Source organism: Podarcis pityusensis (genome assembly GCF_964106645.2).
Source record: "Podarcis pityusensis genome assembly, chromosome: 5".
In the NCBI taxonomy this organism is placed as follows: Eukaryota; Metazoa; Chordata; class Lepidosauria; order Squamata; family Lacertidae; genus Podarcis; species Podarcis pityusensis.
In genome coordinates this window covers 20,061,662-20,087,475 of record NC_138032.1, presented here as the reverse complement: position 1 = coordinate 20,087,475, position 25,814 = coordinate 20,061,662, and the positions used below count along the sequence as shown (strand labels likewise).

General features: G+C 44.1%; 1 protein-coding gene across 2 annotated transcripts in view; it reads left to right on the top strand.

Moving 5' to 3' along the window:
- LOC308478366 (schwannomin-interacting protein 1) overlaps positions 1–25,814 on the top strand; it is a 378,978-nt gene that overhangs the window by 78,000 nt on the left and 275,164 nt on the right. For both annotated transcript variants that reach the window (XM_081008004.1, XM_081008006.1), the window contains exon 4: positions 4,579–4,729. In XM_081008004.1, the coding sequence (XP_080864130.1) occupies positions 4,579–4,729 (151 nt within the window). The remainder of the gene's footprint in view (positions 1–4,578; positions 4,730–25,814) is intronic.

The following is a 25,814-nucleotide window of genomic DNA, read 5'->3' as shown; positions in this document are numbered from 1 at the left end:
GGGTGTTTTATAAGTTACTGGCTGACTACACTCTCATCTGCCCCCGGAAGCCTTTTCTCCCAGTCCCCAGAATACACTCCCTCCCTTTCATTTTAGCAGTGGTAGGGAAGGTAAAAAGGTTTTCATCCCCTCCCTTCTCAGATGCTCCAGCACACTGATTAGCAATGTGCAGGGTGGCAGAATTGATTGTATCTGGGGATGCAACTCTCAAAAAAGCTGCTAAATCAGAAGCAGATAAGCCACAGGTTGAGCCATACCTCAGGGACAGAGCACAGGCTTTACATGTGCAGATTCAAGGTTCAGTCCTCAGCATCTTTAGGTAGAGCTGGGAAAGACGCTTCTCAAAAACCCTGGTTAGCTTCTGCTAGTCAAGAGTAGACAATGCTGCTTGATGGGCCAATGGCTTGATTTGGTGCAAGCCAGTTTCCTTTGTTCCTTCGGAGAGCATTTAGCATCTTCCCCGCTCATGAACCTTTGCTCTAAAAATAGGTCTTCATCTTCCCAGCTGGAAGGGAGAGAACAGATGGGTGCTTAAGCCAGGAGTGGGAAACATGTGACACTCCAGAAGTTACTGGACTCCAAATCCCAGCAGCCCTGACCAGCAGGGCCAATGGTGAGGGATGATGGGAGCTGGAGTCCAGCAACATCAGTGTGTGTGTGTTAGGGGGTGTGTGAGTTTCCCCACTCTGGCTTAACTGGCCTCTGGCCTGTAGTCTGAGCCTCAATTTGACTCTGTAAGACTTGCCAAAGATTACTTTTCCTAGGTAACCTTTTCCATTACTAAACTGAATCCAACTTTCAGATCAAAAAGCTCAAGCTCAAGCAATTTAGCGAACATTAAAATACTACTAGAATATTTATGGGACATGAAGATTTCAAATTAAAACCAAGTGTATGCCTTTTAGTGAAGCAGATTGTAGGTAGATGAAAGAATACGAAGAGTTTAAGTAGGGTTTGGATAGAAGCTAGTGGTGCGGATGTGAAAATTCTAGATCCCATTTTAGAAATGTAACTGCCTTTACTTTTCTTCTCTTTAACTGAGTGCCTTCTCCGTACTGAAAAAATCAGTTTATTGTTGATGCATATATAGTTGTGCACTGCAATACTTACGCATAAGAACCCCAGAAGATCAGACCAAAAACCCATCTGGTCCAGCATCTAGTCCTCACTGTGGTCCACCAGATGCCTGTGGGAAGCCTGCAAGTAGACCTGGCTTTCCCAAACTTGGATCTCCAGCTGTTTTTGGATTACAGTTCCCATCCCTGCCCACTGGTCCTGCTAAGTTTGGGATGATGGGAGTTTAAATTTCCAGTTTAAATGGAAGGAGCTCACCCATCACTAAATGGAAGTAACACATGGTTTATTCTCTAAAGGTAGAAAACAGGTTATATTCCTTCCTTCCTATAATACTAGTACTAATAATTTATTTATATGCCGCCCATCTGACTGGGTTGCCCCAGCCACTCTGGGTGGCTCCCAACAAAAAAATAGTGTTTGGTTTTGTGTTGTGTTTTTACTAAGAACTCGGGATGATGCAAAATATATTGGCCTTTGTGGAGTAAAGAGCTTAGGTGCTTAGCCTGTATATGCCAAAGAGGAGGAGGAGGAGGAGGAGGAGGAGGAGGATTAAAAAGAGTTCCGAAGTATATAGAAAATAAAATAAAGAATTGACACAAGAAATTGTAGATTTGACCAGAATCTCAAGGAGTTGTTGTCTGGGATTTTGTTTGTGTATGAATCACTTCCCTCAAAACAACCCAAAGCAATTTAATAATATAAACAGACATAGAAACAATTTCAAACCCAATACAGGTGCCAAATGGGATTTATACAGACATTCTTCTAATGAGCAAATTTTATCTGAGTTAACTATTCTAATTTGAAAGCTAATTTATTTGATATTACACTGCCACCTGGTGTCAAACACATAGTTGTAACCGAGCACCTTCTCAATAATCCCATTTTTTTTTAAAGACTGTATTGGAAACCTGTTTTAAGATTGTGCATATCAAAATGTAGCAAATGCATATATTTTCCATGGTCTGTGCTGCATATTCCTCTGGTTCCAGAGTAGCTGTGTTGCCAGTTTATTTCAGCAAAAACAACAAAGAGTCTTGTGGTTCTGTAAAGACTAACATATTTATTATGGGATACACTTTCATTGACTACATTCTATTCATCAGATGTCTGAAGTGTAATCCCAAGTTATGGTTGTGTATTCACATGTTGGGGGGGACTGTGAGCACTGAGGTCAGAGGGAAATAAAATATATAACGCCTAGATGGTGATAATTGCATTATTAACAGGGGCCATTCACAAAATCATTGTTGCTGATAACAGACACCTTGGCATTGGTGAGCTAATTAACACATTAATACATCTGTGCTTATGTCTATGTATTAAATAAGATTGTATTGGGGGTTCCCCCCCTTAATCTAAATCAAGTTGCTTTGTACTCTTTTTAGAAAAGCAGTGTGTGTGTGTGTGTGTGTGTGTGTGTGTATGTAGGTAAGTGGGTAGGATTGGGTAATCAGATAGCAAAATATGGAATGGACTTGTGTGTCACAGTCCAGGTTACAGGCAGTCAGAGTCCTGGCTTGGTACGTCGGGACCAGGATAGAGGTCGGGAAGCAGGAATCAGCAGTCCAGGGTCAGCAGTCCAGGGGTCAGGAAGCCAAGAGTCAGGAAACCAAGAGTCAGGAAGCCAAGGGTCCAAGAGTCAGGATACCAGGAGTCAGGAAGCCAAAGGACAGCTAGGTGGGTAGTGTGTTGCTGTGGCAAAGAGCCAGAGGGAAATGCTGGTCTTATATACCACCAGGTGCTACGAGTCTTCACCTGTGTGGCCGTGCCTTGCCCTTCCAGGCCAAACTCAGGAAGGCCCCAGTCCTGCGAGGCCCTACCAGTCACAGGGCCCGGCTCCTGCACGCACTCCTGACATTGTGCACCTCTAATAGCTGTGCAGAAGAGGAAATATCGGCAGGTGTAACTTATTGCAAAAGCTACAGTTGCTGAAATTTCCTTTTCTGCACAGCTTTGAAAGGGGTGCAAACCCTGTCCTCATTTCCGCCTGGCTACCCTTGTGTGGGCACAAGTGGGGCTGGAGTGGAGCAGCATTGCTTACCTGGCTTCCCAGTGCAAAGGTTGCTGCTGGTAACTGAGATGAGAGGGAGGGGAGGTTGGTGCAGCGCTGCTTTGGTTCTGCTACTGTGGCTGCACCACGCTGACCCTCTTGACCCTCTGACCTCATGTTGGGAAACCAGGTGAGCCATTCTACTCCCTACCACCAACCACCACTGGCTAAATGTAAAGCTTAAGAAGGATGGGGGGTGGGGTTGGTTGGAGGAGAGAAGCAAATAAGTCAGATGTGTCTAAATTTAAGTTCCTGCTCTTCCTAATTTGCTTTCCCCCAGCCCTCAACATGCCAAATTCTGTCTGTTAGATTTTGTATAGAAATTGACAAGTTGATCAGTGGTGCGTGGTCAGTGGAGTAAGGGATCAAGGATAGTCCCCTAAATGTTCCTGGCAAATTAAAGTATTAAAGCCTAGTGCCTCCTTACCAAAGCCTGGGAAGCTTCTGCCTGGCTTAGGGAGCGAGGTGCGATGCTCACGCACATAACATTGGTGCCTCCCTCCTCAAATCACCCTTGAAAGTCAGTGCCTCTGGCCCTAACTGCTCCCCTATGAAGAATTCCACCACACGCCACTGAAGTTGATACTTTACATTATTGTTTTAAAACTTCATAAACTAGATGTAGGGATATCGCGGAGAGTGGGGGGTGGGGTCCGGAAGGAGCACACTCCCCCACCCGCAGGCAGCATCACTCTGCCTGCACGCGTGACCCTGGGGTGCGAAACATACTCCCCCTCACGGAAACGTCTGATGAACATCGTGGCCTGTATCTAACCTTTTGCGGTCTCAGCAGTCTGCCGTGCCCTGTCTGTAACCCTTTGTCCTTTGAGACCTTTGTCTCTTTCTAGCAAAACATTATGCAAGGGAAAAGTGACGTGTGGAAACAAGTGCCAAAATAACTTTTTGCCATCCCTCGATCTCGGGATTGGAAGATTTGTAAAGGTCACAGCCCAAAACGTATCTGCTTGATTTTGCATGTGTGTATCAATAAAAAGAGCTTCTGCAGGTTTGGCAATTAGCGTGCACCTGCATTGCTCACTTGATGATCAACACCTGTCTCGTGCCTTCACTTCACTAGACAAACAACACAATCCTATAAAAGTCTTTTTTTAAGGAAGCCCCATTGAGTTCAGTGAGACTTACTGCAGGTAACTGTGCAGAGGTCTGCAGCCTGAAGCATGCACTTAGCTCTTCCCTTGAAAAGAAACAAGCAGGCTGCGTTTGGGGCTGGATTTGTACCCTGTGTTTTTGGAAAAGCATATATTTGAAAGTCCAATTTCAAAAGAGAGATTTGAAAAGATTTTCATTTAAATTCCAACACTGTGCAAAATTTCACTCTGGCTCTGTGAGATTACCTTCTATCAGGCCCCCATTGGAGGGAAATATTTCAGTAGTGCTCGCATATATAAGAGGTTTCTCTATTCACCCATGTTTCAAATTACATACAGCATTCAGAGAGCATGGCGTGAATATCTACAGCGTCAAGATTTACAGAGCCAGGAGCATCTGGAGAAGCGCAGTCCATCACCTCCTTCCTTGTCATCTGACAAGATGAGCAGCTCCATCAGTATGAACACCTTTTCAGATGGCAGCACCCCTGTAAGTAAAGTTTTCCCCTTCAAAGGTTGTTTTGCTAAAAAAAATAATATTATTTTTTGCTAATATCACTGCTCAGAAATACTGTCAAGAATCTCTTTGTGTTTCCAGGCCACTTCTCATTGTATGTTAGCTCTCAGATGACTCTGGTAGCTCTTTGCTCTGCCTGAGGATTTTGCAAAGTCTAGCATCATGTTTGAGCTTTGAACTAGTTGCAGAAGCATGAGAACAGGGAATGTGGATATGCTTGGTGCGTTCCTGTTGTTTGTTTATTGTGCTTACCTCTGTTTCAGTCTGGAAGAATAACTGTTAGATTTGCATTTATTTATGCTGTGACTATCCAGACTCTGGTGAGATAGATCTCTTTAAGCTTTGGGTTCCCATTGCAGCACATGCAAAGGCAGCTTTGTTTCTCCTCAGTGACTTTCTGCTGTGATCAAATTATCTGGGAGGGAAAAAACCCTTCCACTATTTACAAAAGAATGGAGGGATATTTCTTGGGAATGAACTGAAGGTCAAATGCAAAACCTCTGTTGGAAGCAGCTGCTTGTGAACATGGGACCATAGTGGCAATACGAACTAATACTAACTTATATTATTTGGAAACCATATGCCCAGATGGTAATGTGGGAACCAGCTTTAAACAAATGTTTTTGTTACTTAGACTATTCTGTCTAAGGGTAAAACTACATGTAATGTATGCATCTATACTCCTCAGCTGCACCCACATCCCCGGGAACTTTTCAAAACTAAGCCTCATAGCCATGTAAATGGACCAATCTTTAGGAAGGTGTGGCTCAAAAGTGAAGGCATTAACCTTACTTGCCCACGGTGATTCTGATAGTGACATCTCAGTCCCCTGAATCTGGGAAGGTTATGTGATTACAGTTCGCAGGCTTGTTTTACTGCATGTCCTCACACTTAGCTGAGTTGGTAGAGTATGAAACTCTTAATCTCAGGTTCATGGGTTGAAGCCCTGCATTGGGCAAAAGATTCCTGCATCGCAGGAGGTTGGACTAGTTGACCCTTGTGGTCCCCTATGTTTCTGTGACCCTTCTGTGTCTCTATGCAGAGGTGAATGTTTTACTTACAGCAAGGATATTCGAGGTATAGCTGAAAAGATAGCAGTTTTATTTATGTATGTATTTCATTTCCTGCATTTTATACTGCCTTTCTATCAAAGCTTTCGGGGGTTTTCTCCATTTAGAATAATGGCTAGTAAGCTAGCCAGGGGCCCTCCAAATGCTTTTAGACTCCAACTCCCACCATCCCCAGCCAGCATGGCTATTCCTCAGGGATGGTGGGAATTTGAGTGCAACAACAAGAGCTAGCTTGGTGCAGTGATTTAGAGTATCAGACTAGGACCTGGGAGACCAGGGCTCAAATCCCTACTCAGCCATAAAGTTCCCTGGGTGATGTTAGGCCAGTCACAGTCTCTCAGCCTAGGCTATGCCACAGGGTTGCTGTGAGGATAAAATGGGGAGGAGAAGTACACCACCTTGAGCTATTGGAGGCAAAGTGGGGTATTAATATCATAATAAAAATATATGGAGGGCCACAGGTTGACTTCCCTTGGCTCCAAGGTTGAAAGATGCAATCCAAAAAAGAAGAGGAAAATCAATACATTTGGGGACCAGTTGTTTCATAAAGGTACTGTAGGGCAGGTCAGATGTCTTACTTGCCCCTCTGTTGCAGCTGGGTGGCAATGTGATACCCTATCCCAGTTTCAGATCATAACATTTCTCACACCAAGACAAAAATGCATCTCTTGCCTTAGATTCATTGAACTATGGAGTCTAATGTTTGGAGGGACCGTTTTGCATTTTTGGCAGTTTCCACTGGGAATCCACAGGGAACACAGGGGTCTGCCTTATACTGTGTCAGGCCACTGGTCCATCTACCTCAGTATTGTGTACACTGACTGGCAGCAACTTCTACAGGGTTCCCAACAAGGTTCTCTCTCAACCCTACCTAGAGATGACGGGGATTGAACCTGGGACCCTTCTGCATGCAAAGCAGATAATCTACCACCAAACTATGGCCCATAGGAAGGAGCAGGAAGTCATCGTGGCTGTGCATATATTGAAGTTGGGAGAAAGGGAAGGGATCCTAGATAAGTTGATCCCTTCCTGGTACAGAAGGACCTAGATAGATAGATAGATAGATGTGGAGCAGAAGTCGTAGGGAGTGTTTGGGAAAGGGCCTGGAAGGGGGATCTCAGCATAGATGAGCATGGCAGGATAATTGCAAGGCAAGAGTGGCTTGCAAGCGGGACTGCTGTCTATGGTGCTGAAAGGATAACCAATAATTTGCAGTTTGCTTCAGTGGTTTCCTCAAGTAGAAAGGAACAGGTCATTTAGCTGGTGCAGTTTAAGGGTTTTGCCAGAGGGAACATCTCAGCTGACTGTCCCATGCCAGTCTTCAGGGGATGAGTTATAATGTTTCCTTCCACATTGCATCGAATGTTATGCCATGCTCTTCTTTCATAAATTTAGGGCCTGCTTAAACATAGCTATCACTATCTTCCCCTTTATTTCTTTCCCCCTGCAATTATTTTTTATTATTTTTTATTACTTTTTTTAAAAGATCACAATTTTTTACTCGGTGAAATCTATTTAAGCCTCTTTCTGCTTAAATAAAATTGGGGTGCTTTAAATGCATTGGTATATATTAGACTGTGCTATTTTTTTAAAAGCCACAAGAGGTCTCTCTTCTACCACTCAGGAACAGCTTGGCTTTGACTGTAGTAAGAATCAGTTAACACTGGCAATGACAAAGGGCTCAACTCACAGCTATTAACACCAACTGGAATTTTACCAATGCCTTCAGAGGGTGATTTTTTTAATTTCAAATTTTTAATTTCAAATGTATATGTTACACATGTGCTTCTTGTATGTTGAAATTTAATGATAGCTATTTGTGATATTAGGGCCCCTGGGTATTACCTTCCCTGGCTACCTCTAGGTAGACTATGGTGAAAAGATTTGTACTTCCCCCCCCCCCCGGGCTATCCCTCTTGCTCCACTTTCTGCTTGCCCCTTCATTCTCACTATTTTTGATGTTCAGATCTGAGTGCCACTGCTTAGGAAGCCAAAACAACAAGGCAACAGGGAGATATCAGGAGGCTGGGGTGGGAGGGAATCTCAGGGTCTCCAGTAGTACAACAAACAAACAAACAAACCCAAAACACTGGGGGGGGGGAGGGGAGGAAATGTTTAGGGGGGAAGAAACCCTCAAAATGCCCACATGAAGATTGAGCATACTCATAGGTCATGAAACTATCTGTTGGCAGTGACAAATTTGGGCTCTCAAATGTCATTACCACCCAGTACGATGCTGAAATTTGGCACCCCCTGACTCTCGCACTCGGTTCTGCAGCAATGTTGTGGTGCACCCTGCAGCATGGCTTCCAGTGCAACCACACCAGTCGTGCTACCCCAAAACCACCTCTGCTGTAGAGGGATGGAGTCTCACAGAAGAAGGCATGGCTGACTTACTGGAACAGTGAACAGGAGCACTTCGAACTACAACCTTTTATGCAGGTCCCACTTACATTCCATATTCACACCTACCTCTGTGGCATCTGTTGGGTAGCTTATTCTGAAGGCTCAAGTCTACCCAGTGAACTTCCAGACTATGGGAGAAGAAAGTGCTGGGTTGTCTACCTAGCATCTCTTGGCCAGTGATGGGGAACCTGTGTCCCTCCAGATGTTGCTGGACTCCAGCACCAATCATCATCCCTGACCATGGGTACTGCTAGAATCCAACCACAGCTGGAAGTTCCCCTATACCTGCTTCAGACAGTGGAATGGACTCCCCCGGAAGGTGGTGGACTCTCTTTCATTGAAGGCTTTTAAGAAGAGGTTGGATGGCTATCTGTCAGGGATGCTTTAGTTGAGATTCCTGCATTGCAGGGAACTAGATGACTGCCGGGGTCCTTTCCAACTCTACAATTCTATGTTCCTATGATTCATAGAATCATAAAATCACAGAATTGTAGAGTTGGGATCGTCCAGTTGCTTACTTCCATGTGGTCTCAGTCACCTGCTGAGAAAAATAACTCCAAAGGTACTAGGAGAATCATGACAACCGTGTTGATCAGCTTCTTCCTTAATCCCTTGAAATCAGTGGCTCCAAGTCATAATTCAGTGGGCTGACTTGTGTGCTAGTCAGCCATATCACAGCTTTCATTTGGGTGGTTTTTATAAGAGTTTTTAAAGGCTATTAGGGTTTCATGAGCTGGGGAGAGCTACTAAAATTGAATTTCCCCCTAGCCAATATGATGTGGCCGACATGCAATCAGTCATTTGATCACTGGTGCGTTATCTAGAGTGATAGGGATGTTCCCTCTGGTGATGTGTTGCTTGTACATCTTCCAAAAAAATAAAATAGAAATAAAGGAGCAGCAGTGATTTAGTATCTGTTTCTTAGCCTCCAAACAGCAATAGGGTTAGATCAGGTTTTCTGTAAAGCTGCTTGCCTTCAGACAATCTGCTGCCTCTCTCTCTCTCTCTCTCTCTCTCTCTCTCTCTCTCTCTCTCCCTCTCTCTCTCTCTCTCTCCTCCCCCCTAAGCTCTTCCACCTGATAAATCAGCAATAGTGTCCCACTGTGCAGACATATATAAAACATTTTTGGAGGCACTGCCTATGCTCAGACAAAACTGATGCAATCTTTGCTATAGAAGGTGATGCCTCAGACTTGGGAATTCATGTCATCTTTGAAAAGCTAGAAATGCTCTCCCCATGCAGACAACTGCTCGTGTCACCCAGTTCTTTCAAGACAAAGAGAGTCACCTGTTAAAGGGTAAGAGACAAATCATACGGTAAGCCAAGCATCAGGTACAGAGAGGCTTGTCATCACCTGCTTCACGCATTATCAAAATAGGTATACATTGTGTTTGGCAAGTACTTACAGGCATTCTTTAGAAGATGTGAGAATCATCTTTCAGATTGCAGGGATTTTCAGCATCCCTCAAAACTGGAGGGACAGAGCTTACCCCCATATCTCCTTATCTGGCCGTGCAATTTTTAAAAAGACAGAGATTGCTGCATGACAGATATAAACGCACTGTACAGACCCCAGCTGCTACTTTTTCTGTGGTTTGAATCAGTACCTAATGTATGCGTGCTTAGAAGCATTTCGTTACTTTCAGAAATGCAACTTGCAATCGGGGCCGGTTCCCCCTCAAGTAAGCTGATCAGACAGTGGCCCTCACTTCCTTTTCCTTCTCTCCTACTAAGTGGTGGGTGCAAGGTACCCAGAGGTACCTAATGGGGTGCAGAGACAAGCACATCTGCATAACTTGGGAATTATTAATCCCCAGTCTCTCCACACACCCCTTGCTTCTGGTCTCAAACCTGTTCACACTCCACTAGTTGAGGTTCTGAGGTTACTATTAAAGGGACTGATACTAAAGAACATACAAAAAATAGATGAGCTGAGGGGAGACGTGGGGTTGCGCAATGAAGCCAGAACTGTGTGGGAGAAGATACTTGCCTATTTGACCTCCTTACATATATGTAATGTGTTCACGTCAGTGGAGGGTCCAGTACTAGAGGCGGCTGATGTCCATTTGGACTGGTGCGGCAGAAGACAGGGAGCCGAAGCAATAGGTGGAGCCAGAGTCACTAACACACAGAGCCAAGTAATTCCCCTCCTCTTTGCTGTGGCAGCACCAACACTGAGAAGGAGGAGGAGGAAGGTGACAGGCAATTACATCCCTTGTATTGGTTAAAAGTAAGAAGGCAGGCACTTGTGGGCTTGCTGAAGTTGGTGGATTAGCACCAAATTTGCCACCGCTGTCCAGTAAGATGTTTTTCCTTCCTAATTCCTGTCCAACCAAGTCTGTTGGTAAGGTCAGGGTCAAATGCAAAGAGACAGGTCACTTCTTTGGAGAAGCTGCATTCTATTGTGAGACACAGGAAGGGGACAGGAAGTCTTAAAGCTCTTCCTTTTTCCCTTCAGTGTATTTGTTTCTGTAGCCTTTGGGCATAGTTGCTAAAGCTTCTTGTCTCTGTGGCATTTCAGCTCCTGCCTGCAGGTGTGCATTGTCCCTCCCTTGGCTTGCTGATGAGGAGCAGATGGTAGGAAAAGACTGCCATTTATTTTCTCAAGCCCTGACATCTTTGTCCTCATTCCTCCTGGCAGCAGGTTTTGTTGCAATGAGAGTGGAGAGTTGGCTTCAGTTTTTTTTTAAGGAACGCTAATCACAGGTAACATGTACATAAGAGAGTACTACTCATGTAAAAAACTAACACACACAAAAACTAACCATTGTTCCCTAGCTAGAACTTTACTAAAGACCATGTCATAAAACTCAAGGATGGGAAAGTATATTCAGTCCTAAGGTCATATTTCCTTTTGGGCAGCCTTCCAAGGGCTACATGCTTGTTGTAGGCGGAGGCAGAGACAAAAGTGGGCAGAGCAAGAAATGTGAATTTTACCTCTGCAGAGCCAGCTAATTTCTGCTACAGACACCCACCCACCCCTCTCTGTCATTCTTCCAGGCTTTAAAAGAAGCGTTACCCATTAAGCCAGTGTGGTACAGTGGTTGGAGTGTTAGACTAGGACAGGCATAGGCAAACTCGGACCTCCAGGTGTTTTGGGATTACAACTCCCATCACCCCTAGCTAACAGGACCAGTGGTCAGGGATGATGGGAATTGTAGTCTCAAAATATCTGGAGGGCCGAGTTTGCCTATTCCTGGACTAGGACCTGGGAAACCACAGTTTGAATCCCCATGAAGCACACTGGGTGACCAGTCGCAGTCTATTGGCCTGACCTACCACAAAGGGTTCTTGTGAGGATTAAATGAGGAGGGGGATAAACTGAGCTCTGTGGAGGAAAGGTGGGATATAAATGTAAGAAATAAATAATAAACTTATTTTTGACACCCATCTGTCTTGAGGGGTTAGCAGCAGCAAAATGACCTCCTCGGGGTGCAAGCCTAGGCAGGAGGTCCTGGGCTGCCCAGGTGACAAGACCCCCCCCCCCCCAGGGCCTCACTGATGTTGTCCTAAGGCAAGCAGAGCCATACGTGGCTTGGCTGCAGGAGTTGCTTGTAGGAGGTATATAAGGAGCCATCCAACCATCTCGGGGACTTCACTCTGGATTTGTGTAGGGTTTACTCCTTAGCCTTTTCCTCTCCTGAAGATATCCTGCAAGGCAGCAGAGGTTTAGGATCAGAGTTTTCCTTCTCTTAGATGGGCTGCCTTCCCAGGTTGACGAGCCCCATCTGCCCCTCACTTCCTGCCTTCTTGACCGTTGGACCCATTATTGATCTCATCTGCTCAATCCACCTGAGCCTGTTTTTGCATGCAGGGGAAGTTCCTAACTCACTGAAGATTTAAGACCCGTTGACTACCCTCACCTGGTTTAGCTGGCCAGTCAAAGTTGTTCCTGGGGTGTGGCCACTGTTGCATGCTGACAGTTCAAGGTCACGTTCCACCTGGGTAGAAACTCTCTAGGAGCATGCAAAGTAGGACTGGTAAAGGTTGTTGTCTGGGAGGGCTGGGGGAGGGATTGTGTCCTGTCCACCAGAGAGAGAGAGAGAGAGAGAGGGTCCTGCATTTGCCCCACGCTGACATGGGCAGTACCCAGATAAGGATTCAAGTTGCTCCTTCCCTAGTCATGCAATAGATAACCCGCCCACTAATTTAGCTGAGAAGTAGGGCTGTGTACCTGTGCATATGTTCTGCTTATGTGCTATATAGGCATGCATGTGAGCGAGTGTGCTGGCTATACCTAGATAGGCCAAGGGTGAATGTGGCACTCAGGCAAAGAGAGAATTATTCTTCACCATCATTCCGGTCATCTAACTTTTGATCCCAATCCAAGCATCTTATAACATAATTTGTGGGTCCTATAAAGCAATTGGCATACTGTAGGCATGCAATAAACATGCACTTTTATCTGCAAAGGCTTTGTCTCCTAAGGAGTCTCATGTCGTGCAGCTATTGCACTTATTTATGGGGAGGTAGTAATTATGTTTACTGAACTTGTGGTTCCACAAAACCATTTAAAACCTAAATTAATCTGCTTCCTCCTCCTCTCTCAGCACAGCCCTCAATGCAATGTTGGGGTCTTTCCCAGCTGCTTTATTTCCTTCTTTTAAAAAATTGTAATAAAGAGCCCAGCTAATTTGTATAAATAAGGTTTTACTTCATTGGTTTATAGTCTACGTAGAGGAAAAGACTTAAGTTAGGATTATATTAAATTTGGGTTCTAACTAAAGCCACATGTTGTATTTTATAAGCTAATCACTGAAGGCTGATTTAAATGCCCCCATGTGGTCATCAGTACAAACTGATTACCCATGATAGGGCTCCACGTGGTGAGCATAACATTTAAACGCTTTTGACTCTGTGCATCAGCTAGGGTACAAAGGCACAGCACCAAAGATTATTCTGCAGCAGCTTGTAGATGCAGCACCTTTTAGAAGTGGTAACCGTCTTCTTCTTCTTCTTTCTTCTTTGGTGATCACTTGTAGCCGAATAAGATTGTCTTCCATAAACACAGTTTTAACAATGAGTCTGTAAGTGACTGTGGAGGCCAATTCTGGATGCACACGTCCTGCCACAGTGGGGACATTGGTTTCCATGTGGGAGTTGATCACGGTGTGGATTTGCCAAGCGTGCCTTCCTCTTAGCACGTTTCTCCCTTGTGTCCTGAGTTCAAGTGTCTTCAAAGCCCACAACACCTTTGGGAAAGACTGTTCTCCAACTGGAGCTCTCGCAGGCCAGTGTTTCCCAGTTGTCAGTGTTTATACTACATTTTTAAAGATTTGCCTTGAGACAGTCTTTAAACCTCTTTTGTTGACCACCAGCATTACGCTTTCCACCAGCATGGTAACCACCAGCCTGCTAGCACAAATGAATGCTTTTTGGTGGCTTCATAGGAGAGGCTTAACATTTCAATCACCTCTAAAATATCATGCATCCAACAATACGAAAGGAACCTGTAGATGTAATCCCAGAGGCTCTGTCTATAAATTTTGAGAATTTTTGGAGAAGAGATGAGGTCCCTCCAGACAGGAGGCAGGCAAATGTTGTCCCCATCTTCAAAAATGGGTGGTGTGAGAAATAAGACCCAAGTGACTACCAACCAGACAGCTTGATGTCGATAGCAGGAAAGGTCCTAGAACAGATCATTAAACAGTCAGCCTGTGAGCACTTAAAAAGGATGCTGTGATTACTAAGACCCAGCATGGGTTTCTCAAATAAAACTCAAGTCAGATGAATCTCGTTTCTTTCTTTCTTTTATAAAGCTTGGTGGATCTGGGGAATGCTGTGGACATAGTGTATGTTGATTTCAGTAAGGCTTTTGACATGATGTTTGCGGAGAATCTGGTAAAATGTGGGTTGGACAAGGTAACTGTTAGGCAGATTTGTAGCTGGTTGGCTGACCAAACCTGAAGTGTGCTCACTAATGGTTCCTCACATTGCTTTTTTTTTCTAGAAAAGTGTGCCAGTACTGCCCCCGCACATCAGAGCACCACTTCCACTGAGTGCCTGCTGACGTGCGAGCCACTTGTGCACTGACTTTTTTGTGAAGGGAGTAATTATATGTAACTATACACAAAAATCCATAGTGTGTGTGTAGTGGAGTTCAACATTGCTCTAGGATGAATGTTATATCTGCACAAGCATTTCAGCTTGCCAGATTGAACATCCCCCCTCTCATCCCCCACAAGCTCTATTCTAGGGGTTCTCCTCATCTTTCCCATGCTAATTTCAGGGGGTGCTTGGGGCAAAGGGGGGAAGCGTCATTGGTCAAGTGCGACTCCAGCTTCCATTGAATCATTAGGTGCTCATTAGGTGAATCCTGCCTGATATATATAAAATATTTAAGCCACATGCTACACTATGCTTCTGCACCATTCTGTGGTCTAAACCACTTAACCTCCTGTGTTTGCCAATCAGGGATGAGGTGAGCGCCCGTTGCTTTGTCCCAGCTCCTGCCAACCTAGCAATTCGAAAACATACCAGTGCGAGCAGGAAGGTAAACAGTGTTTCTGTGCCCTCTGGCACTCGTCACGGTGTCCTGTTGTGTCAGAAGTAGTTTAGTAATGCTGGCCACATGACATGGACAAACTGGCCACTGTCTGTAGACAAACACCAGCTCCCTTGGCCTGAAGCAAGATGAGTTCCGCACCCCATAGTCACCTTTGACTGGACTTAATCATCCAGGGGTCATTTACCTTTAACTCTGCACCATAATCTTACATTAATATACAGGGATTTGTAAATGAAAATGGTTCACTGAGGACTACTTAGTGGGCATAGCCTGCTGCTTATTGTTGTGGGAGTGGAAAGCCCAGCTGGAAAGGAGAGATGGCTTGGAGTATCTTAGAAAATGGCATGGCTTTCTGGCTGGAACCCTGAATAAGAGCAGTCAGCACTGCAGCATTTTGTTGCAGGTCCCACTTGTAAAATCGACATCTTGAGCAAGAAGGAAAAGGTTTAACTTTCCACAACTCTGACTTTGGTAACTGCGCATACCATAGGAAAAATATTTCAGATTTGAGAGTCTGCTTGTACAAATCAAACATTAAGGGGTCTGGCAAGGCATCTGTTGTCTGGTCAGACAGTAGACAGATTTGATTTAAACCTAATGATGCTGAATAGCCATGACTGCTGCTTATATGGAATAGTAATTCTATGTAATTGGCGTGGCTTCAGGTGATGCACTTGCCTGCACCATGCTGAGGGGGAGCTGCATAGCAGACTGTTTCTCAGTTGGTGTTGGACAAGCAGTAGATTACGGTGCAAGAACACTTCAGACCAGACTGAAAATTGGCAGGTTTCTTGAACTCACACAGAATTCAGTGAACTGCAGCTGCCTCAGATGAAATGCTATACGTAGAGGGAAATATCTTTGCTAGGCAAATACTCCTACATGGTGTAAAGGCACAGTATTGCGTATACCAGAGTAATAAAATTACTTGGTCACTGGTGGTGTGCTTTTTAAATTCTGAACATGGAGAAACCGGATTATGTCTTACTTTCTGGCTGTTTATCGTTGTGTTTGGTACTTCTGCCATTTATACGTTTGGCCAAGGCACAACTTTTTGGCATCTTTCTTTTTCTGACCTCCCAGTGCAATGTTTTCCTTTGTCTCACACCACTGCATGTTTTCCCTGTTTCTGCTCCACATAATTTGTTGCTGCTGACAAGGGTAGGGAAGCTCATGATGTAACATAGGAATGTATGGCTTAGCATTATGGTGATCAGCACTTGAATGCCACTTTTGATAATATCCCTGTGTTGAAAGAAACATGCAGTTCCCCAGCAATAAATATTAAAGTTGCAACTTTTACCTTGGCCACAGTCCATGGCTTAGCTCTGATCTCTGTGTTAAGTGCTCTCCAATTCCCTGAACTAGGGGCAGTAGAATAAGGTTTAGTTTCCTTCATAGTGCATTGGGGACACATTTGTTTATTTAACTAACATAATGCATATAATAAGAATAAGAATACCACTTGGTTGTTAAAAGTATCAATAAAACAGCTAAAAACATATACCTTTGTGATTTCTTTTCCTTTCAAAAAATAGAAGGAGATCAGAGTGGACGTGAATACAACAGGCAGAAAAATAGCTGGTCCTGTATCAGACTCCCAAAGCAATGGTGTGAATCCCACCAGCACTATCAGTTGCTTCCAATGGAGCTAAACTCCTGTTCAAATACCAGCTGACTCTACCCAGACATTCTGTGTCTGCCAAAATCAAACTGGCACCACAGCACTGTTTCTCTCCCTCTCCCTCTCTCCCTCTCCCCAACTGAAGAGTGCTGTCATCCAAAGGCTGGGGAGGGAGCGTTCCAACCATCAAGGAACATTAATTTTCTTTGATTAAAATCCCTGAGCTCTCATTAGTTGCCCACCAATAGTCCCATGCACAGTAATCAAGACAGCCTCGTTCCTAACGATAATGTAATTGTTGACTGCAAAGATGAAATCTTTTTATTTGTGAAGTTTTGCGAAAAGCTCTATATGGTATCACAGTGACTCTGGCTCCCAGTTCTTCCAGCACAGAAGCTCTGCTCTAATTGTCTGGTTTGAATTCCAAGATTCCATCATGGAACCAAGATTGTGAGGAAGGTGGCTGAGTGAGGTGGGATGAGAAGATAAATGGATCAGCGATGATAGTTTTGCTGAAAGATTCAGAGTGCTGAGCCATGGTAGTCTGTGATTGCTTATTTTAAAAGAAAAGCCGTGATACTGGAAGAACCTTAAGACCGACTCATTTTATTTTAGGAGCCTACACTTCAGTAGACTACACAAGGGGGGATTTTACAAGTTTAAAATGAAAATGACTCTGCTGGATCTTTGATTTAAAGTGATACATCTTAAATCCTGTCATACTTTGCTTCGTGAGGAAGGAAAGCCTTGCAAATAATTACAAATATGTTAATATAGCTCTTAGCTCATGAGTAGCTAACCCTAACTTAACGCTGTTAATGTTTCAGTTAAGAGGTATTAAGACAAACGAGGTATGAAGCTATTTATGCAAGTTCAAGGATTTGTCTAGATTTAAAAAAAACAAATTCAGATAATTATGGGTTTCAGCACCATAGCACGTGGCGAGGGTTTTTAACCCTTTCCTCTTAGCCCACAGCTAAGGGGGGAAAGTTTTGTTTTGTTTGTTTTGTTTTAAAAAACCTTAATTAAAGAATCTTATGTCTGGATCAAATTGTTCACCAATTCAGCAGCTAGGGCATGCATGGAGTAATCAGACTGATCCATTCTTTAGCGGTGTGACTCTTTCAATGTGATCAGCTGAAAATCAGCTCCCTGTCCTGAACAGCTGATTAGTGCCATCTCAAATCTCCTAACACTTCTTCCTCGACTGGGCATTGCGCTCTATGTTAGTCTCTGCATTTAGACCTGCTTTAATGTCCCCCTTCATAGATCTGTAAGCACCTGATCAGGTCTTACTGTCCCTATTACCTTGCACTGGTTGGTTCTTCCTAGATAGAATTTCTGCCCCTGCTCAGGCTAGCCTTTGTCTAGCCTTGTCCTCTGTCATTTTGAGCTGCAGCCAGCAAGCTTAACCTTGTGTTGTATTTCACTTCCTCCATACTATCTCTTTTACCTTAATCAGATTCAGCCTTCTATGTATCCTTCTAAGTATTTATTGTTTGCTGTTTTAAGTTGTGTTATCAGTAAAATTGAAGATTCATTAGGATGAATGTCGAGGTCAAGTCACCTAACTGTGCAGGGATGCAATCTGATAGTTAAATCATTGCCTATACGTGGAATGGTATGCAAAACAGCTTTTAATCTGCATGGCTTCTCATCTGTCTAGGGGTGCCTAGCCCTGACTTGGTGCCAGACAATAAGTCCTTGGAGGACAAACCAGGCACTCCATGGGTCAAGGACCATGAGAAGCAAGCAGGTTCTCCTGGTGACAGAGCTGAAGAGACCCTCGAGAGGCCCTCTGGTGGGAGACCTGCTGAAGAAGACTTAGAAATGTCAGAGGAGGAATATCATTCTCATTCCTCAAGAATGCCAGCTCTAAAAGAATGAGGCTGAGGTCAGACATGGATGATATACAGACAAAGAGAGGGCATCAGGAGCAAGGAGCCAGATAACAACTGGAAGGCTAAAAAAAAGAGGAGACCTTCTATACTGTGGTCTCCTAAACCAACCTACTGGTATGTAACGAAGTTCCAGGGAACTCCCCTACTCCGCAGGGTTGTCATGAGCATAATGCAATGGGTAGAAGTGATGGTGGGAAGGGATGCATACAGACCCAGACTCATCATGAAGTTTGTAAGCATTCCCTGGAACTTCTTTATGTACCAGCAGGTTGGTTTAGCAGACCACAGTATAGAAGGTCTCTGTGCTGGTCCCATGGGCTAACCGGGAGGCGAGGTCTGAGTCCAGTCCGAGGTCAAAGGTGCAGTATAGAGGCAGTCCGTAAAAGTTGAAGCTGGAGGCAGGGCAGGTAATTGGGTGAGGTCAGGAGCTCCAGCAGGATAGCAGGACAGGGATCAGGCAGGAACTGACAACCAACCAAGTTGCTCCCTCAACTTGGGACTGGGGCTGGCTGGCTTTTATCTGCCCCGAGGCACAAGGCGGCCCCGATCCTCAGGTGACTCGCCTCTCCTTGCCTGGAGGTGAGCACTCCTACGGGAATGTAGTTCCCTCCGCCTCTCTGCCCTGAGCATCTGCATCTCAGTAGAGGCTGGAGGGTTACCGGACCCAGAGGCAACCTCAGCTTCCTCTGCCGGGGCTGAGAGTGGAGCACCTGCAGGCAATGGGTCCTTCATCCCCTCAGGGGCCAGAGCAGACTCAGCTGGTGCCTGCACCTGAGGATCCAGCACAGGTGAGGACCCTTCAGGCTCATGCCCCAGCCCGGGCTCAGCTGGTTCTGGAGGCGGGGAATCCTGTGCAGGCTGGGATTCCTCAGGTTCATCATCCGAATCCCAGGCCATCACAGTCTCCTCTTTTTTTAAAGCCTTCCAATTGTTCTCTGGCTCCTTGCTCCTGATGCCCTCTCCTTGTCATGTTGTACGTTCCCTGTCATCCCATGGAACAGAGCAAAGCATGGCCTGTAGCTATATTGGAGCAGTAACGCTCAGTTTCTTTGCTATGGTCTTTAGTCTGATAAATAATAAAACTACCACAGGAAATTATCTCCAAATGACTTTACAAAATTTTAAGATAAACTTGCAGCCACTGTCATTTGTTTTCTGACCAGGGTATAAGAAGTCCCAGAGTGTTTGCATTTAGCTATGGCTGCAATTGTGATTTATTTAAAGATGACATCGGTTAAAATCAAGGGGCTCTTAAAATGGTTCAAACAAAACTCCAAAAGCCACAGAGAGCCTGCTCTGTGCTGCTGTGGTAATCCTCAGAAGATGAGCAAAAACAAGCAGGAGACATCCCTGACTATTGAGCTTTTACAGCATTATTGTAAAATAAATTCAAATTTGTATCAGAAGGATAACAGTAGTTCATCTCTTCAAACAGAGAAGGTTCTTTGGCGGAAAATAAATCAAATCTGTTGTGGGTTCCCCCCCCTACTTTGGACACTTGAGTTTCTGTGAAAACACCTATATGCTTGTCATGACCACGTGTTCTTGTTCTTTAATGCTCACTGCTGCGAACGCTTATGAAAATAATCATGCACAGTGTGTGTGATTTTTCAGAGAAGCTTACTTTACTGCAGGTGTGGGGAATCTTTTCCCTCCTCCCATTGATGTTGCTTACCTACAGTTCCCATCACCCCTGGACATTGACCATGACTGCTGGGACTTCTGGGGGGTCAGCAACATCTGGAGGGACACATGTCCCCCACACCTTATTTACTGCATGGAGGTTTATGGGCAAACTGTCTCAAAGCCAGTCTGAATAAACAACTGTTGCTTTCCAACAGGCACTGTTGCTTTCAGCACCATGGACAGCTCAGGACAGCACAGCATTCTGTAGGTCAGGCATAGGCAAACTCAGCCCTCCAGATGTTTTGGGACTACAGTTCCCATCATCCCCTGACCACTGGCCCTGTTAGCTAGGGATGATGGGAGTTGTAGTCCCAAAACATATGGAGGGCCGAGTTTGCCTATGCCTTCTGTAGGTCTTTCGCAACCCTTTTGGATATTATAAAAAACCCTTTCCCGCCATGCTGGTTCCTCTTTTAAATGTGCATAAGTTAACATGAGATCTCAACACAGCATTGACACCATGGACATTAGACAAGAGGTTCAGTGCCGAGAAAGAGCAGTCAGGTGCAAGGATAGGTTGTCAAACGTGTGATGAAGATGAGACAGAGGAGACTCAGCTAACAGTGAAGGTACGAACAATGCAAGTCCATCTTGTTTCAGGGAAGGATCTTGAGGGAGAGACCTGAAGGTGATGGAAGTACCTTGGGGAGCACAGCCAGTGGAGCTTTTTCGGTGACAGGGGCAGCGTGGCAGAGGAGAGTGTGATGAGGAAAATAAGGTGTGGAGACAGCAAGAGACATGGCTCAAGTGTTAGGCCTCAAATATTTGATTCATAGTTTGGTGAGCTGTTCTCTTATTTACATGTATAATTCACATGTAATTCACATGCATTGTAAACTTTGGGTTTTTTTGCACAGTAGTAAATATTAGGTTCTTTCATTATTATTTTTAAATGATTTGTATCCAAGGCTGTGAATTTCAGAAGAACAACAGGGTGATGTTGTTGAAGTGGCAAATAATTCTGCAGCATTTGGAAGTTGGAGTGAGACTTCACTGGGTACCCTTAGGCAAGCTGCATTCTCTCTGCCTCCCACCTTCAATATGGAGATAATAACACTGGCCAACCATTATGGGTTGCTGCAGAGATGATTAAGATAGTAATGCATGGGAAGTGTTTTCAACATGTAGGCAAAGTGATATTATACTAAGTAGGCTGGTGGCTTGGAAACTTGGACAGTTTATATATGCTGGAGGAGGATCTGTTTTAATAATTTTGGGCAATATTTGTGATATCCTGTTTTTAGTCTTTTGTAAACAGCTTTTCAGATCCATTTGGACTGAAAATAGGATGGAAACATCTGAAATACAAATATAGCAAAGAACCCCTCAGTACCAAAAGGTTGCCACATAAATTCTCTATAACCTGCTTTGCATATGGTTTGAACTTGTATATCTGAGCATACGTAGTGCAAAGCTCCCATTCCTGCTCTTTGCATCTATATTTAACTGCAGGTGGGGGTGAGACAGAAAGCCCGAGCCTTTTCTTTTCTCTCCAATCTTGCCTGCCTCTCCACGTGGCTCTTTTGCATACATTTCCTCCGCCTCAGCGTGGATATGCCAACATCTGTTATAACCTGGTTGGAGTTAATAAGACCTCTCGAATAACATGATGACTCTGTGTTTCCATACAGCACTTTAAATCAACTCCATTAAAACCTGTTCCATTAAACTGCAGAAGTGCACTGAATTATTGAGAAAACAATGGCCCAATTTCAATCTAGTAATATTTGTGTAAATTGGTTCAGATCAGTATAATGTAGGCAATACAAGATGCTAGCTTGGGGGGGGGGGGGGGCTTCCTCTATAGTCCACCTATCTGCATACCCTGCATAGGCTTCCCAACATTACCTGTGTTCTTCAGAGATATATGCACTATTAATATCCAAATAGCTATCGCCATCCCTACCAACCTGCTTGGATACTGAGATCTTCAGAGGGGGCTCTCTTGTTGTTAGTTAGTTAATTAGTTAGTTAGTTAGTTAATAAAAGGGACGCGTGTGGCACTGTGGTCTAAACCACTGAGCCTCTTTGGCATGCTGATCAGAAGGTTGGGGGTTCAAATCCCCGTGATGGTGTGAGCTTCGATTGCTCTGTCCCAGCTCCTGCCAACCTAGCAGTTAGAAAGCACACCAGTGCATGTAGATAAATAGGTACCACTGCGGTGGGAAGGTAAACGACATTTCTGTGTGTTCTGGTTTCTGTCATGGTGTTCCGTTGTGCCAGAAGTAGTTTAGCCACATGACCCAGAAAGCTGTCTATGCACAAACACTGGCTCCCTCGGCCTGAAAGTGAGATGAGCGCCACAACCCCATAGTCGCCTTTGACTGGACTTAATGGTCCAGGGTTCCTTTACCTTTTTTTACCTAATTAGTTAATTAACTATCCACCTTTCACCTAAGGTCCCAGAATAGGTCACCTTTTTAAAAAAAATGCAACATCAAAAACTGTTTAAAATTGAATTACAATCACAAAACAGGGTGTGTCCTAAAAATATATACAGTGCTTAACCTGAAGCACTATTTCTGGGTTAGCAGAGTCTGTAACCCGAAGCGTATGTAACCCGAGGTACCACTGTATCTCAAGTGTCAAAGATGGTTTGTAGGGGAATGTGGCGAATGATGATAAAGCATGCTCTGTGACTTCCATTAAACTGTGGAGCTCCTTCCCCATAGAGGTGAATCTAGCATCATCTAGTGTAATTATTTTATTGATTAGATTTTACATACTGCCCTTCATCAAAAGATCTCAGGGCGGCTCACAAGATAAAAACACCAGCTAAAAGCACAAACAAACAGTTAAAACAGAAACAACAAAACAATAACCGGCCTTCCTTTGTTGGTTGTTTTTTTGGGGGGTGGTGGTGGTGGTAAAGCTTCCTTTTGGTTTTTAACATTAAAATTGGGTAAGAGGTGTAAGTCACATTATTATGTCTTTCAAATTTTGAAGTGCTGTCCTGATAATTAGAAATTTTGGTCACATTTGGCCACCTCTGAGATGCACAATGCGCTTGAGGTGGGGAGCCTAGCAATGAAATTGCATGTGAGGAGGGGTCCATCTGAATCCTCCCTAATTGTACCAGCCCAGGCTCTCTTGACTTCATGGTGTGTGTCCAAATGAAGGTGGGGAAACTGAATTCAATTTCACACATAATAAAACTGACCAATATTGGTAGAACAATCTGGTTCCTGAGGCAGACTTTAAAGGTCTTGTTAAAAATAGCAAATATGGGGCAAGATGCTTGTTAATTGGCTGGGTGGGAGTTGAGGCTTTCCTCTGTAAAAATAAATAAATAACATAACCCGGATCAGCTTTGGGTCTCATACTGACTGATTGCACACATTTATACATTTGATTCCATGAATTCCTTCTTTGTTTCTGGGCTTCAAATGTGCATTTTTATTACGTGAGTGCATGGCTTGCATATCTTAATGAGTCATCACAGATCCGACGCCATGGGTGCTCTATCACTTCAAATGCATAGTTTTTCAGTGCAGTCAGCTGTCAGTTGAGATGCTGCAATTTAGTGCAACCCACATGAAGAAGAAGAAGAAGAGGAGGAGGAGGAGGAGGAGGAGGAGGAGTTTGGATTTGATATCCCGCTTTATCACTACCCTAAGGAGTCTCAAAGCGGCTAACATTCTCCTTTCCCTTCCTCCCCCACAACAAACACTCTGTGAGGTGAGTGGGGCTGAGAGACTTCAGAGAAGTGTGACTGGCCCAAGGTCACCCAGTAGTTGCATGTGGAGGAGCAGGGAAGCGAACCCGGTTTACCAGATTACGAGACTACTGCTCTTAACCCCTACACCACACTGGCTCTCTTGCATTGGTTGGAAGGGTTTTTCTGGATCAGAGTGAACAGCTGCACATTTAAAATCCCATTGAAATATAAATGTCCTCTTCAAAAGTAGTTTTATCACAATCACCATTCCTTCCAATGGCAAACTCTGTGCTCCTATGCCATTTGCCAACAGGACTGGAATCTGTTTCTATCAGGCCTCGTTGAGAGCAGCCATTGCAGCTCTGGAACAGACACTGTGGGGCGGGCCTCCCCCTTTGATTTTGGCATGATGGGAGGAGACACTTCTGCCTCTTCTCACTGCGCTGACTGCTGAAGACACACCTGATCAGGCAAGGGGCAGGCTGGTCGTATCCCTGCCATTCCTGCCCCGCTGTCTCCTGGAACCAGGAGGGGCTTGAAGAGGGAAGCACAGCAATGACTTCTGTGCAGGGGAAGTTTCAGGTTGTGTGGGTGCACTCCATCAAATGAGGGCAAATAAGACCAGTGTCTGTGTTTGTGGTCCCGCTGTTGTTTGAACTGCTCCGCCAGGCATGAACCTGAAAAACAGCTTAGTAGATGTTAGGAAAGTGTGTGTGTGTGTGTGTGTGTGTGTGTGTGTGTGTGTGTGTACAGTGCAGCTAAGGAGCTGCTGTAAATGTGTGCTTTTGTCAATAAATAATTACCTGTCATTTCCCTTCTGTGGTTGGGTGTGCACAAGACATTATATAAACGATCAGATTCTATAATATTCAGAATATAAAGAACATGCATATGAACACATATCCTAAATTACATTAAGATCAACAAAGCATCCCAAGTTATCTCTGTGTCTTTTCAGTGCAGTTGGGATCCCTTTTGAATGGAATGTTTAATTCAATAGCAGACCACCTTGAGCAAAAAAATACTTCCAGGTCTGTGTGGCTGGAAGGCCCCTTTGTCACCATTTTTGTCTCAGTGGAAGGAAGGGAGGAAAACAAAATCTGCTGAAATGTGGTGATAAGAAAAATAAATGTATTTGGAAAGAAATCCTCTGTGCAGCTGCCTTTGTTGTTGGTTTTTTTAAAACAACAAGAGCAGCAACAACAGCACCAATCGGCCCTGGGAAAGCAAGAAGCACAATAGATACTTTGCAACTCCAGGTGAGAACAGCAGCTTTTAACTTGTCTCTGTTAATTAACCCACACAATGATATGAATGATCATCTCTTAATTGAAGCTAAAAGGGGAGGAAAGCAAAATAAAATCAGGTTAGTAAAATAGGAAATGAAATGTTGAAAGATCACCAAATACATTTTTTGCCCCATGAGGAAAGAATCTTTACAACACTGGTGTTTTAATACTTGAGGCCAAATGCTTATTAGTACAGTTCTACTTCTTCTTTTAAGGAAAGGCTTCATTCTAATTATATCAGTTGCCATACCAACAATGAAAGGTGGCTGTAGCGTTTTAGAAATGACTCTTATAAAAAGAGCCGTGCATCTCCTAAAATGCTGTCTGCTCACATTTGCTCCCAAAAGATACAGCTATTTATTTTTGGTCCTCTTTACAAATGTATTAAGGAAGTGGGGGGGGGGGACCCTTGACGTTGAAGAATGAAAGTAGTGACAATCCTTTGTGGTAGTTTTTGTTTATTTTAGCAAGCACTGTGATGATTTCTCTTCTGGGGTCCATCCAGACACATCTAAATATATCCAGATAAGCAGCTTTTTATACTGTTTGAATGCTTCCCCCTGTGCATGAGCTGTAGAATTTGCGTTCAGGGAAGTTATTACAGAATATGCTCAACATTTCTGACATATCTGTAACTTTTCTTGTATAACAAAATTTCAGGCGACATTTGCAGACCCTTCTAAATGGCTGTCAATTATATAGGCAAAGTCTCAGGCATTAAAGGATCAGCAGACTTAATACTGCTGATGCAATATTTTTCAATGAATTAAGGGAGATGGTATATTGTAATGTTCTGTGACCCGAGGAATCCCTTATATTTATCAATTAGCTCAACACATGATTCACAAATCACACAAAGTCAAAACCCATGACCTCTGGCCATGCCATTTGAAATAAGGACCCATCTGTCTGTAA